Here is a 13,120-nt window from a genome sequence, read left to right on the forward strand (position 1 = left end):
ATAGTCCCATTAGTTATACAAAAAAAAACAGTTTTTAGTCACACAAGTTGATCAAGATTTAATTATTTCTGTAGAAGCTGCTGCCCCTGCGTGATCATTAAGCAACATAACTTCAATTTACTGCTATTAGTTAAAACACCTCTTGAACGCTGCCACTTCCATTAATAAAATTGTCATCACAGATGGGCCACTCTCTTCGTTAGATACCATCAATCCCTTGCTATTATTACCTGGTCAAAAAACCCAGTGGTGTCTGATTTTACTGCATGCACTAAGCCTCTACTTCCTAAACTCTTGATACGATCATGTGTTATTACAAACTACCCAAGCTCATCTCCACTATCCATAACACGACTCTTAATAATAGGACTTCCAGAGGAGTGAATCGTCAGGAACTGAAATATCTTAAGAAAGATCATTTTTATTACCTCTCATTTAAGTTAAATTAACTCCCAATCAAATGCATACTGCACAATCGTAGGCCTGCAAGTGCTGATCATAACATTTTACAGACTGTAATGGACATCTTAGCTCCCACAGATTTCGCAGTCGTAAGAGTTGATAGAGTGGAGAGTCAAGGTGGCAGTGCAGCTTTGATACATTGGCCCATGTTCACTTGCAAAAAGATAGATTCGTTTACACATACCGTTCAAGGTTCTTAGGGTTGCACGGTATATTTCTCCCCAAGAAACTATTTGATCTTCACATCATATATCATCCACCTACAATACACAAAAGTTGCCTAACAGTTCACTGAATACCTCATAAGTCAACAGTTACTTTACAGGAAAAACTTGCATCTTAGGCACTTCAGCAACCACTGGAATAACTCAAATTTTTCCAAATGCAACTGAACTGTCAAGAATGCTCAATGCACAGATCAACGATTTCATTATGCACAACAGAGGACAAATCTGGAACCTAGTAATCACAATCTGACGAAATACAACTTGTCTTGAATCAAATGTGACAGAATGATCTGACCATCATGTGATCGCTATCAAAGGGCACACTAACCAACTCACATCCTAATCAGCACCACACACCCTCCTTCTCAGTAAGAAGACCTTCCACAAAGTACTTCATATTATATTTGAAGGTGTTATTAAAAATAGGAGTGCTGCCTCTAGCATCTCACATGATGACAACAGGTCCTTCACAAGCTACCACGTTGCTCTAAAAACCCCTTCGGTGCGCATGACGGCCCCCAGTGTGCAGAGGACGGCTGGGGGCCATCCGAATCTGCCCACTAGGTAAATCACCCGCACAGGGCGAAAATGTGCACAGCGCCGAAGGGGTTAAATACAAAAAGTCTTACCAAGCGAAAACCAACACATGGTTTACAGAAGACCACTTCCTGAAAAGGAATGAACTCAGAATGACCGAAATAGGACACATAAAAGAGGGGAATGGGGGAGAAAAACTTGCTATCAAAATGGGTGAGGAAACATTTTAAAACAGATATCATTTAAGCCAAATCTGAATACTTAAAAGCACAATAAATAATACACTCAACAGACCTACGGAAGTATTTACCACTGTAAAAATGAAAATGAAACTTATCAATGATACAATTTCTCCCTCCTCAACCTCCAAACCAATGATTTCATTCACTACTTTACTTCAAATGTTGCTTTCTGCATAGACTCCTTTAACTATATCTCTGACCAAACAAAGGTCAGTATAGATCCAGGTAGCACTCCAGAGTTGCCATTAACACAAATCTCATGTCAAACCGGAGTGAGTTCAACTGGATATCCGAAGCAGATCTATTTAAAGTTGTCCAAACACTTCAACTCACAGCTATCATGATATTGTGCCAGTGAGTCTCAGTAAATTCAGCCTCCGCTTCTTCAACTAAATTTGGTGTGCTTTCATCTACACATCCTTACAAAATGGCATATTTATTTATTTATTTTAAAAGTTTTATATAGTGCTTGCTAGACCCGGAGGTATCAGACCAATTCCTGCGACCGTAAAAAATAAAGTAGAACAAATCCCACCCATAAAAAAAACCTAAAAACTCTGCAGATTGAAGGGCACTTCAACTTCAGACCAATCACAACCCTACCATGACTTGGCAAAACGTCTACCAGGTTTTCGCAATGGCCACATCACAGAAACTGAACACTAAAAATACTAGATGATACACACTCTAACATCGACAAAGGTTAAGTTTATCTCCTAGATATCGTTGATTTTGACCGCGGCCTTTGATACTACTGGCCACCAAAAGCTAACCTTCATAATTGCTCTTTGCATGAATATCAAAAGCACTGTGTATCAATGATTCTCTTCATACCTCTCCATTTGAAAACACATACTAAGAATTAGCAGTGACCGCTCTGGTACTGTTTCTATTGCCGGCGGAGTCTGCAGGAAACCATCTTAGTCCTCACCCTTTTCACATTTACATGGAGCCACTGACTGCATTCCTCAAAAGAAATGATAGTTCAATACATCAATATGATGATGACAGTCCGCTACATTTGAGTATATTATTGTAGTGTAGCAATACTTAAAGACCAATTAAAAAGATTTCAAGAGTGGATGACCCATAACTTATTGATGCTAACCCACAAAGGCGGAATTTATTTTACTCCATAGATCAAATGACATTAGGAAACATATCAATTGCCTTTCAGATTTGAATCAATTGGTTGCAACTCATACAAACAGAGTGGTGAATTTCCTGGGAATCTGGCTGGACAGCAAGCTAAAGATAATATCTATTGTGGTACATACAGCTTCCACTTCCAGAGCCACTCTATAAACCTAAAGCCCATTCTTTACCTTCGGACCTCACATGGGCTGTTCGTTGAGTCTCGTACTGACTATAGTACTAAGCTCTAATCGCGGTGTCAAAGTCACACTTAAACCTCTACAAGCAGTCATATCAAATTAAAATTATTTAAGATCCTTTCCAATGAACTTCCAGTTCAGAAAAGCAGTGGAACTTCTGTCATTAAAGAAGCACAGCGAAAACACAGCAACCACTCAAAACACGCAACACCGTGTCTCCTTTGAAAGCAAAGTCACACTCGCACCTCCTACCTAATCGCTACACACCTTTGGTTGCACAGTGCAACACAGAAATGTAAAATGAATAAAGACCAATAATATATACACTAAAACCAAGATAGTGTGTGCCTACAAACCTATGAAGCTCCGGGTCTTAAACGCCTCAACCTGTTATCTCAACAATACATTTTCTAGGATACAAGGCATTGTTTATTTGTACCTGCTGTCATGATAGCTTTGTGGGTGATATTGCCGGACATCATGCAGGAAACGCTCCATCAAAGTTCCAGAACCAACATGATTTCTGTTGTGTGTTGTGAAATGTTTGTGCTGAACGCTGAGGAGATGCTGCAGAGGAGACAGAGAATGATTCATAAACATTGAAGCAAGCCCCAAACATCAGCTGGGGCTCAAAAGCAGTTAAGGATGAAATAAAGACAAACAGACATCCTGAAAGAAATGACCTCTAATGATCTGAATCGCTTTATCCATCATCTTACTACAGTTACACAAATGTCGTCACCCAGCCTCTTATTAAAGCAGACTTGATGTAGGAGGATACAGAACACAAATGAAAGGCACATCAGTGTATACGAGGGAATGAAGTAACCAAACTCTTATCAACAGCTTGTAATATCCTACTGTGCTGCACGCTGCGCAAGCTGCAAAAATAATGGACTGTAACTATCAGAGTATCAGCACATGCAACTAGATATTAAGTACACAAAGCACTTTAAACTAAAATGGTGACACAACCATGCCCTGCAAACAATACTCATTTTCCTAGTAATATGACCAACCATCAAGTGCTCAGCATGTTCTGAAATCAAAGGTTCACATAGTTGAGGAATTTAAGGATTATATGACGCCAAGGGCAACTGGCACAAAGGTGAGCAGTTATGAAACTTCACTTGGTGAGGGCTTGTAGCACTCACTTGAGCAGGTATACAGAATTTGCGATAACTATTCAAAGTGCCACAATTCACTTTCTTTACCAGTAGTTTTGTTTCACAGTTAATCCTTCATGCAAAGACATTCGTGCTCAGTGCAGCTGACATGTTTCACACAATATTAACACCACAGCTACATCTTGGGGCATCCTGCAGCCAATGTTAGTGACTGGTGTTAGACATTTGAAATATTTCTCCTGATGAATCCATAGGGGTAAGACGAATTTGATTCACCATATTAGTGCCAGATAATTCATGTCAAAGGTTTCCTGAAGGCGCTGGAGAAGAATGTTGTGACCCACTCTGACAAGCACAGTAGAGAGATCGCCAAGTGCTCCCAAAAATTGGCCTCTAAAAAGTGAGCCGCTATTCTTGGATGCTTATGAAAATGGCTTCATTGCAACTGAGTAGCCAGAAACCATGTAGTTCATCGTCTTAATACCCTGCTGGTTTTCCAACTGGGGGCACTGCCATGATGCAACTGAGGATTCAGAAGCTTAGCTACGAAAAGGGTTCCCCAAATATGTGATCAGTTTGTGATTTCTTCATGAATTTCTTTTTAGATTAGTCACAAATAAGAATGGGCCTTTCACTTTTGGGGGAAACATCTCTTTTCACAGTGTGGCAAGCACACTTTTGGTATGAATATATCCGAGTGTAAGGTCTTACTTAGTCACTCGAGCAGGTGAGGGTTTCACGTATCAAAGCACCTTTGAGAACTTTAATTTTTTATAGAAGCAATCTTGTGGAAAAGAGCACCAGAATAATGCTTCCAAGAAGCTTTGAGGATTTGGACAGAGTCATTATGGAGATGCTGGCCGGAGGTTGCCAATTTTGGTAAGCGAGTAGAGCATCAAACCTTTGCACAAGTTCTGGAAGGGGGATGCAGAAGGATCCCGTTGAAAACTGAACTGAAGAGTGAACTACCATATCACAAAACATTTTGAAAATCTTTGGAGAACTTTGCAGCTGAGGTACTGAAGTAACATGTATTTGTTGGCAGGATGCATGTTGCACATGTAACGCTTTGTGGTTAGCAACTAATTTAATCGTACTATACTCACCAAGGTTTTGCCCTATTATTTTAAATCTTAAACATTCGCTGGGATGAGTTTTGGCAGAATTGTTCTTTGGTCTGAGGAGTGTCAAAACGTAGCTTTCTTTCCTTTCTATCTGCTGCAGTATAACTACTCGAGGCTTCAAGTGTTGAAAAATGTATAAATCTGATTATCGAATTGAAAGAGCCAGTAGTTAAGATATCAGAAGTGGAGCTAGCCACAGATGTAGAAGAGACTGAGGCCATGGTGTAGGTGGAGTGCAAGAAGCTATGATTTCCCCTGGTAGGGTTCTGGAGGCTCAGAATAAGTAAGTTATTGTTTTAATTTGCAGCATGATTGTGAATGGCCATCTACCCAGAAGTTCATATAACAACAGTGTACAAGCACAGCATCACAGCATCATAAAGACAGGTCAGGGTGCGAACAACTGTGGTAAACCTAGAGGATGTGTTACAGCATTCATCCAGTGAATGACGGTGGTGGTCACAATGGATCTCAAAACCCCATCAAACAACGTAACATTATATCATGTGTATTGTTTGTTGGTGATTATAAGTGTTACACAAGTTGGTAAAGGTAATAGGTTTTGTCGCTTCATTGGAAGGCAACTTCAAGGGGAGTCACAGCTCGGCGGCATGTAATCTAGGACTATCGAATGAGAGTAGATGACTTGTTTACAGAGGACACTCTAAATAGACAGCAGTGGGACTTCTGATAAATGAGAACAAGGTTTAACGGCTGAATAGGAGGTGTTGTTGAATAAGTATGGATGAGATCAGGGATACAATTGAATAACCGTGCATAACTTATGTGGCCACTGGGTTTACATAAAACAAATCAGTAGGAACAAATCTTGTTAGGATTCTGCTTCCTGGTCACATAACATGTATATGGGATAGAGCAAGCACTAGATTTAGAGTGCTTACAAGCATGGTAATTTCAGTATTTGACCAGGATAGCCAAACTGAAGGAATCTTATTCCTTGCTGCAGGATGTCTCCTACACCAGAGAGCAACCATGCACAGTAACCACAGGTGCCAGAGGATGGACAGACATTTTACAGAGATTGGAAGAAAAAGGTAGCTTTTCGAGTGATATCTAGGATTTCTTTTATTGTTAGCATAGCTATGTAATTACAGTGCCGAATGGCATCTAATGGAAGACACTGAAAATGTTCTAAGGACACCAGCATAACTATGTAAACACAGCCCTACTGAGGTCTGGCCAAAAAGTACAATTCGGCTGGATTCTAAATTTCAAATGTGGCAGAATTTTGAAGAGATTTTGCGCTACTGATGTGACCTCAGGCTTGAATCAACATGATGACAAGTGTCTGCTATCAGTTTCATTTAATTATAAATAGATCAGTCTGTTAAATAAACACACTGGTTTGTGTTGAGACATCTACACGAGGCCAATCTACTAATATAAAGGTCCCATGTACATTTCGACTACATAAAATGTAAGATAATCCACCTGATAACCAATGCTATAATTTTCACTACTACTGAGCAGTCCAAGACAGAGATGGGCAAGCACAGGTTGTATCAATTTCCTACATACAGTATTCGAGCAGAACGCACTGAATTCTCACCTTTTCCAAATTCCTATAGTGTACACGGCAGAGGCTGCAGTATCCTCTCTTGGGTTGCATGCTGCAAACTGCAGGTTTTGCTTGCTTCGATTGCGCCCTCACACTGAAGGAAGAGAAAACACAATAGGCCATGTACAGAAATTAGCTTTTCAAATAATGCTTTATAAGGTAAGAGCATCATCCCAGAACAAACAGATTCTGTGGTTTCAGAGAGGACAAGTTAACAGGCAGCCCCTGTTGGATTGTGGGACCCTCTTCATCCATCATTACCTAGATTTTTTTGGGTACTGTACAGACTATTCATAGAGCAGCACTGTACTATTGCAGGCTGAAGCATACATCATTGTCCTTTCAGAATCATTTGAGATTCTATGTCAGGACCGGAGGCTTCAGATTATGCTTTTGTACCTTCTCCACTGCTTTATTACAAAAGTCGCAGCAGCCAAAAAACCATCAAATAACAACAGCCCTACCTTAGAACAAAGGATATGGGCAAAACAGAAAAGAAATGTCCATAAACCACAACTCCCATGAGTCCCATTAGGCAGTCCATAACATAGTCCTTCCTTAGTCTCCACCGCAGCTAGATAGGACGTCCTTCTCATGACCACTTCCTCTTTCTTCGCTGCTTCGCAGCCAGTTAAGTGTTTTCCTCCCTTTCTCCTCAAGTTGGTGTTTCTTGGGGACTGTAAGGGGATTCTTCGTTGTGTACTTGCTTGTGTATTATTGTGGGGCTTGTTGATGCGCTCCGTTTTTCTTTCAGAGCCCTTCTCGGTCGCGGGAGCACTTTATTGCTCTTACGCGCCTTTGCCCATGTTCGCGGCCGCCTCCGGCCGCTAGGGGGAGCCAAAGCGTCTCGTTCCCCTCAGCGCGGTGTCTCGCTAGAGAGCCGCGCTGAGGAGCTCGTTTCTGCCTCACGCTCGCCCGGTCGCCTCACCTTGACGCTCTCTGAGCCGGTATTCTGCCCCACAATTTATTGCATATGCTTGACGCCCCGCTGGGGTCTGTACTGCGGTTCTGACCGCGCTGCCGCCTACGGGCGTTATTTCACACTCGTGCTTCCTCTCAGATGTGTTCCTAGCGCGCAGGGAGGCGACAGAGGCCCGGTCTTTTATAGAGGGCCAGCGCGCTAGTGGGGTGAGTGTCCCTATATTCCCGGTTCCACTGGGCCTTTTAAGAGTGCAGCCTTGTTTCTGCCCCAAAATCATTTCTACAGGCTACAGCCTGCTACCCTGTCATTCCTTTAGACCTTCACCCTCCTAGGAAGGGGGCAGTGTGGTGTTGCTGAGTGCTTGGTTGACATGGGGGACGAGTATTATGACGAAGAGGAGTCACAGGGCTACCTCAATGATGATGAATTCTATCAGGCCGTAGATAGCTCTATATATAGGTGCGTCACGGAGATAGTGGGGCCTATGGAGGAGCGCCTCTCTGCGCGTATCATACAGGAGTGCGAGAGGGTGACTCAGGCACATCTAGGGGTCCCGGTTAATCCTGCGGCCCCGGCGGGGAGTTCCCCCCCAGTTCCTAAGAAGCCCCGTAAGGAAGGGGTGTCGAGTGGGACGTAGGGTGTGGATAAGGACGCCTTCGAGAGGCTGCGTGATGCATTCTTGGCGAAGGCGATAGATCCCTCCTCGTCGCCCTCCCCAACCCCGGGCCCCTCGGGTGTTCCCGCCGGTTCGGCCCCTTTGTCACCGGCGCCAACCTCCCCGGCAGACACCGATGACGACGAAGGGTCTGAGCGTTCTTGGAGGCCTTCGGGCTCCGCCGCCGAGATACCACAGGATAGTTCAGGTATGCTGGACCCGGACGAGATAATCCATCCGAGGTCGGCGGCTTGGACCCCTGGGGAGAAGGTGGCGAAGTTTGTCGCTGGCCGCCTACGCAAGCCCTTGGAGAAAGAAGCAAGGAGCTGTTTGCGCGGGGAGTGCCCTAGGCCTACGCTTGAAGGGAAGGTTGCCCTGACCCCTGAGTTGGACCCCAAGATGGCTACCTTCTTGGCGAAGTTTGTTAGGGACCCTCGGAAAGGGATTGATCGCTCCTGGCGGGCTTGCCAGGACAAGCTGTTGGACGCCATAGGTCCCATAACGAAGATTCTGGACATGGCTGAAGAGGCCAAAGTGTCCGGGGCGGTCATTTCCCCCGAGGTCCTCTCTAACTGGGCGCAGAGAGTAGTGGTGTTCCTGGGGAATGCGAACTGCGCTTTGTCCACAGAACGTAGAAGGTCCCTCCTGATTAAGTTAGATCCTAAACTGGGAGACCTGGCCTCTTCTGAGGCAGGCGCAGTAGCCCAAGGAGGTCTATTTGGAGAGCCTTTTATTAAGGAACTGGGGAAGTTCGTTAATACCTTTACGTCCCTAGATAGGGCCCAGTCAAACATCAAACGGGTCTTCCACCAGCGTTTCTCCAGGGGGGCCGGTCGCGGAGGGGGCCGCGCGACCGGCCGTGGTGGTCAGCAACCGACCAACAGAAATCAAGGCTCCGGGCGAGGGCAGTACAACTCCTCGCAAAACTACAATAACTTCTATCCTACCAGAGGACAACGCTTCCGTGGCCGTGGTGGATTCAAGAATGCTGCTGGGACTTCCTCCAACGGTGAGTGTAATCTCGTCGGACGAGGTCCGCGTGGGGGGTCGTTTGGCCTTGTTTCCAGACGCCTGGGCCGCAATCACAGCGGATGCCTGGGTTTTACAGACTATTCGAGGTTTCCACATAGAATTCTACGATCAGCCCCGACAAGTCAGGCCACCTCCTTCTATCGTTTTCTCGTCTGCGGACGCGAGTCTAGTCGACGAAGAGGTTTCGGACCTGCTTCGCAAAGGCGCCATCTGCCTTTCTTCTCAGCACCCGATGGGGTTTCTGAGCAACTTGTTCCTGGTGGACAAAGTGGATGGTGGGAAACGCCCGGTTATCAACCTCAAAGAATTCAACGGTTGGTTAGTCTACCGGCATTTCAAGATGGAGGGGATTCATCTTTTGAGAGATGTGCTCCTTCCACATGATTGGATGGTGCGTCTGGACCTCAAGGATGCGTACCTTGTGGTTCCTATTCATCCCCCTCACCGTCGTTTTTTGCAGTTCCGGTGGGGGGGTCAGGTGTTCGAGTTTACCGCCCTTCCTTTCGGACTTTCTTCAGCCCCTTGGTGTTTCACCAAAATCCTTCGGCCGGCGATGGAGGTTCTGCGGAGCCAGGGCATCCGGATGATAGTCTATCTAGACGACATCCTGCTGATGGCTCAATGCCCCGAGCAGTTAGATCTCCAGCTGCGCCAGACCATTGCCTTACTCCAGGGTCTTGGGTTCGTGATCAACAGCGGAAAGTCTGTTCTGATCCCGTCCCAGTCTGTAGTCTTCTTAGGATTCACCGTGGATTCCATTCACTGCACCCTCAGCCTCCCTTCTCGGAAGCTGGGGAAGATCCGTCACATCCTCCGCCAGACGATCTCACGATCACACACCTCTCTCCGTCAGATTGCCCGGGTGGTGGGACTACTGTCTTCCTCCATCCAGGCAATCTTTCCGGGGCCCTTGCACTACCGAGCCCTGCAGCGCCTCAAGGCGCATCACCTCCGACGGGGCCTGACGTACGATCAGGTGGTTCCCCTGTCGGACGAAGTGAAGGAGGAAATGCGTTGGTGGCTCACGCATATGGAGGCCTGGAACGGCAGGGCGATTTTCGGTCCTGTACCAGACTTGGTGATAGAGTCCGACGCCAGCCGTGCAGGCTGGGGCGCTCGCTGTGGAGAGTTTTCCACAGGCGGCGCCTGGTCATCCGAGGAGCAGGAGCTCCATATCAACTGTCTGGAGTTGTTGGCCGGGTCCTTCGCGATCCAATGCTGGACCAAGGACACAGTTCGTTCTTGTGTCTTACTTCGCATGGACAATATCTCGGCGGTGAGGTATGTCAACCATCTGGGAGGTCCTCGATCCAAAGCCCTTTCGGACTTGGCGAAAGTTTTCTGGGCTTGGTGCCTAGCACACCAGGTGTCGGTGACGGCAGAATACTTGCCGGGTCGCGACAACCGGGTGGCGGATTGGCATTCCCGATATCTGAGGGAATCCAGTCAATGGCAACTCGATCCACAGGTGTTCAAGTGGTTGGACGATACCTGGGGACCGTTCTCAGTGGACCTCTTTGCGTCCCGTCTGGACTTCCAGCTTCCACGTTTCTTCAGCTGGAGGCCGGACCCTCTAGCAGAGGCCACGGATGCCTTCCTCCAGGACTGGAGCAGGGAGACGTCGTACGCATTTCCCCCGTTCTCGATGATACTGAGAGCGGCGGCCCATCTCCGTCGCCAACAGGCGGATGTGGTGATGGTGACCCCTTGGTGGAGGTCACAAGTGTGGTTTCCGGTTCTTCTGGAACTTTCCTGGGATTCTCCAATCCTACTCCCCCGGTTTCCGCGGCTTCTTCTCAACGCGGACGGGGAACCCCACCATCTGCTCACGCAGAGCTCGCTTCACCTCATGGCGTGGAGGCTTTCGGGCGACGTTGGTCGCTCCCGGGCCTTTCGAGACCAGCTGAGGATTTCCTCTCGAAAGCCTGGGCAGGCAGCATGACAAAGCGTTATCGATCTGCCTGGAATAAGTGGTCACGCTGGTGTCTTCGACGACACCTGGATCCCTTGGTCGCAGGAGTTGTTCCTGCATTGAATTATCTGGCGGAGTCGGCCGCGGCAGGTCTGGCCTATCGTACCATCAATGCGATGCGATCGGCGATCTCGGCGGGCCATCAGCCAGTGGAAGGAGCGCCTCTAGGAGAGCATCCTTTTGTTTGTCGCCTACTGCGAGGCGTTCGCCTGTCTTTGCCGCCAGAACCGCGTTACTCGGTTCTTTGGGATGTTAACCTTGTACTGAATCTCTTGTTGTCATGGCCGTCGAATGAGTATCTGTCCTTGAAGGAACTTTCGGCGAAGTTGGCTATGCTCTTATGTCTGATTTCGTGCAGACGAGTATCGGATGTTCGTGCCTTGGATGTCACGGCGAGGGTTTTTTCCCCTGATGGGGTGATTTTTACCTTGGGGCGTCGCACGAAGTGCGCTTCACGGTCAATTTCTTATCCGAGCTTCGCGGATTCTCCCAAACTGTGTATGGTTCAGTGTTTAAAGGTCTATGAGGACCTAACCTTGGAACTTCGTCCTCCGGGCGAACGACAGCTGCTAATCGCTCTGCGTAAGCCACACAAGGCTGTCTCTTCTCCCACCATCGCCAGATGGGTACGGTGGATCATGCAGGAAGCTGGCATCGACACGAAACAGTTCGGTGCACATTCGGCTAGGGGGGCCATGGCCTCGAAAGCCTTTGCTGTAGGAGCCAGATTAGAGGATCTGATGAGAGCTGCTGATTGGTCTTCGGACTCCAACTTTAAAAGGTTTTACTTCAAACCGGTGCTTGATATTGCCCATTTGGTGGTGAGTAAGCTTTAAACTAGCATAATCTGAAGCCTCCGGTCCTGACATAGAATCGAAATTTGCCTAGCAGTGTAACGGTAAGTTTCAATTCTATTAAGGACACGGAGGCGAGGATTATCCCTCCCGGTCTCCGGTGGATTTTACCCGCCCGTACTGCAGTAAGTAATCTGTTTTCCAGTCTCAGGTGGTTGTACCTTGCTGATGTGCAATTTAAGTGACCTGGATGTCCTTTCACGGCTGATGTTGTGGCATTTTTCTTCATAGGAAATGAGAGTGCCAAGCAGGATCAGTGATGACATAGCGTGCCTCGCGCGAAGAAAGAGGAAGTGGTCATGAGAAGGACGTCCTATCTAGCTGCGGTGGAGACTAAGGAAGGACTATGTTATGGACTGCCTAATGGGACTCATGGGAGTTGTGGTTTATGGACATTTCTTTTCTGTTTTGCCCATATCCTTTGTTCTAAGGTAGGGCTGTTGTTATTTGATGGTTTTTTGGCTGCTGCGACTTTTGTAATAAAGCAGTGGAGAAGGTACAAAAGCATAATCCTCGCCTCCGTGTCCTTAATAGAATTGAAACTTACCGTTACACTGCTAGGCACATTTCGATTCTCCCTCATTGTGTCTTGAACAGGACCACTCAAATGTTAAATCATTACAGATCATACTTTTGGATAACAATGCTGTCTAGCTTAGGATTTAAGTCCAATTCTTTATTTTGCCAATTACCGGACACATAATTAGAGCTTATGCAATGTCCCTTAAGGGAATTTCTTGCATTGAATGTTCATAAACTAAGACAACTTCTACCCCCAGTTGTTCCAGTAGGTTTCAACTGTTAGCAAATGTGGAGCTGAATGCAAGGAGGATACAGTATTGTGTGCTATTAATGGGACACCAAACTGTACTTTGGCAATATGAAGTGGAGTTGTTTGGGGCTTCATTTCTACATTCAATGTAATCTTTATTGCTGGTCAAGAAGAAAAAAAAATAATTCTCCTCCCTTAATGCACTGTAAAACGAGTTTTGTTTAGCTATATTGAACAATGTTTGGGTAAAGGCTTTGCACCCTTAGTGAAAACTACTGAAC

General features: G+C 46.3%; 1 protein-coding gene across 1 annotated transcript in view; it reads right to left on the minus strand.

Moving 5' to 3' along the window:
* Positions 1-13,120, minus strand: part of ZDBF2 (zinc finger DBF-type containing 2) — a 269,121-nt gene that overhangs the window by 16,298 nt on the left and 239,703 nt on the right. The window contains exons 5-6 of the mRNA XM_078680302.1: positions 6,624-6,726; positions 3,242-3,369 (exon numbers count right to left, since the gene is read on the minus strand). Of these exons, the coding sequence (XP_078536428.1) occupies positions 3,242-3,369; positions 6,624-6,726 (231 nt within the window). The remainder of the gene's footprint in view (positions 1-3,241; positions 3,370-6,623; positions 6,727-13,120) is intronic.

Source organism: Lissotriton helveticus, chromosome 3_1 (assembly GCF_964261635.1).
Source record: "Lissotriton helveticus chromosome 3_1, aLisHel1.1, whole genome shotgun sequence".
In the NCBI taxonomy this organism is placed as follows: domain Eukaryota; kingdom Metazoa; phylum Chordata; class Amphibia; order Caudata; family Salamandridae; genus Lissotriton; species Lissotriton helveticus.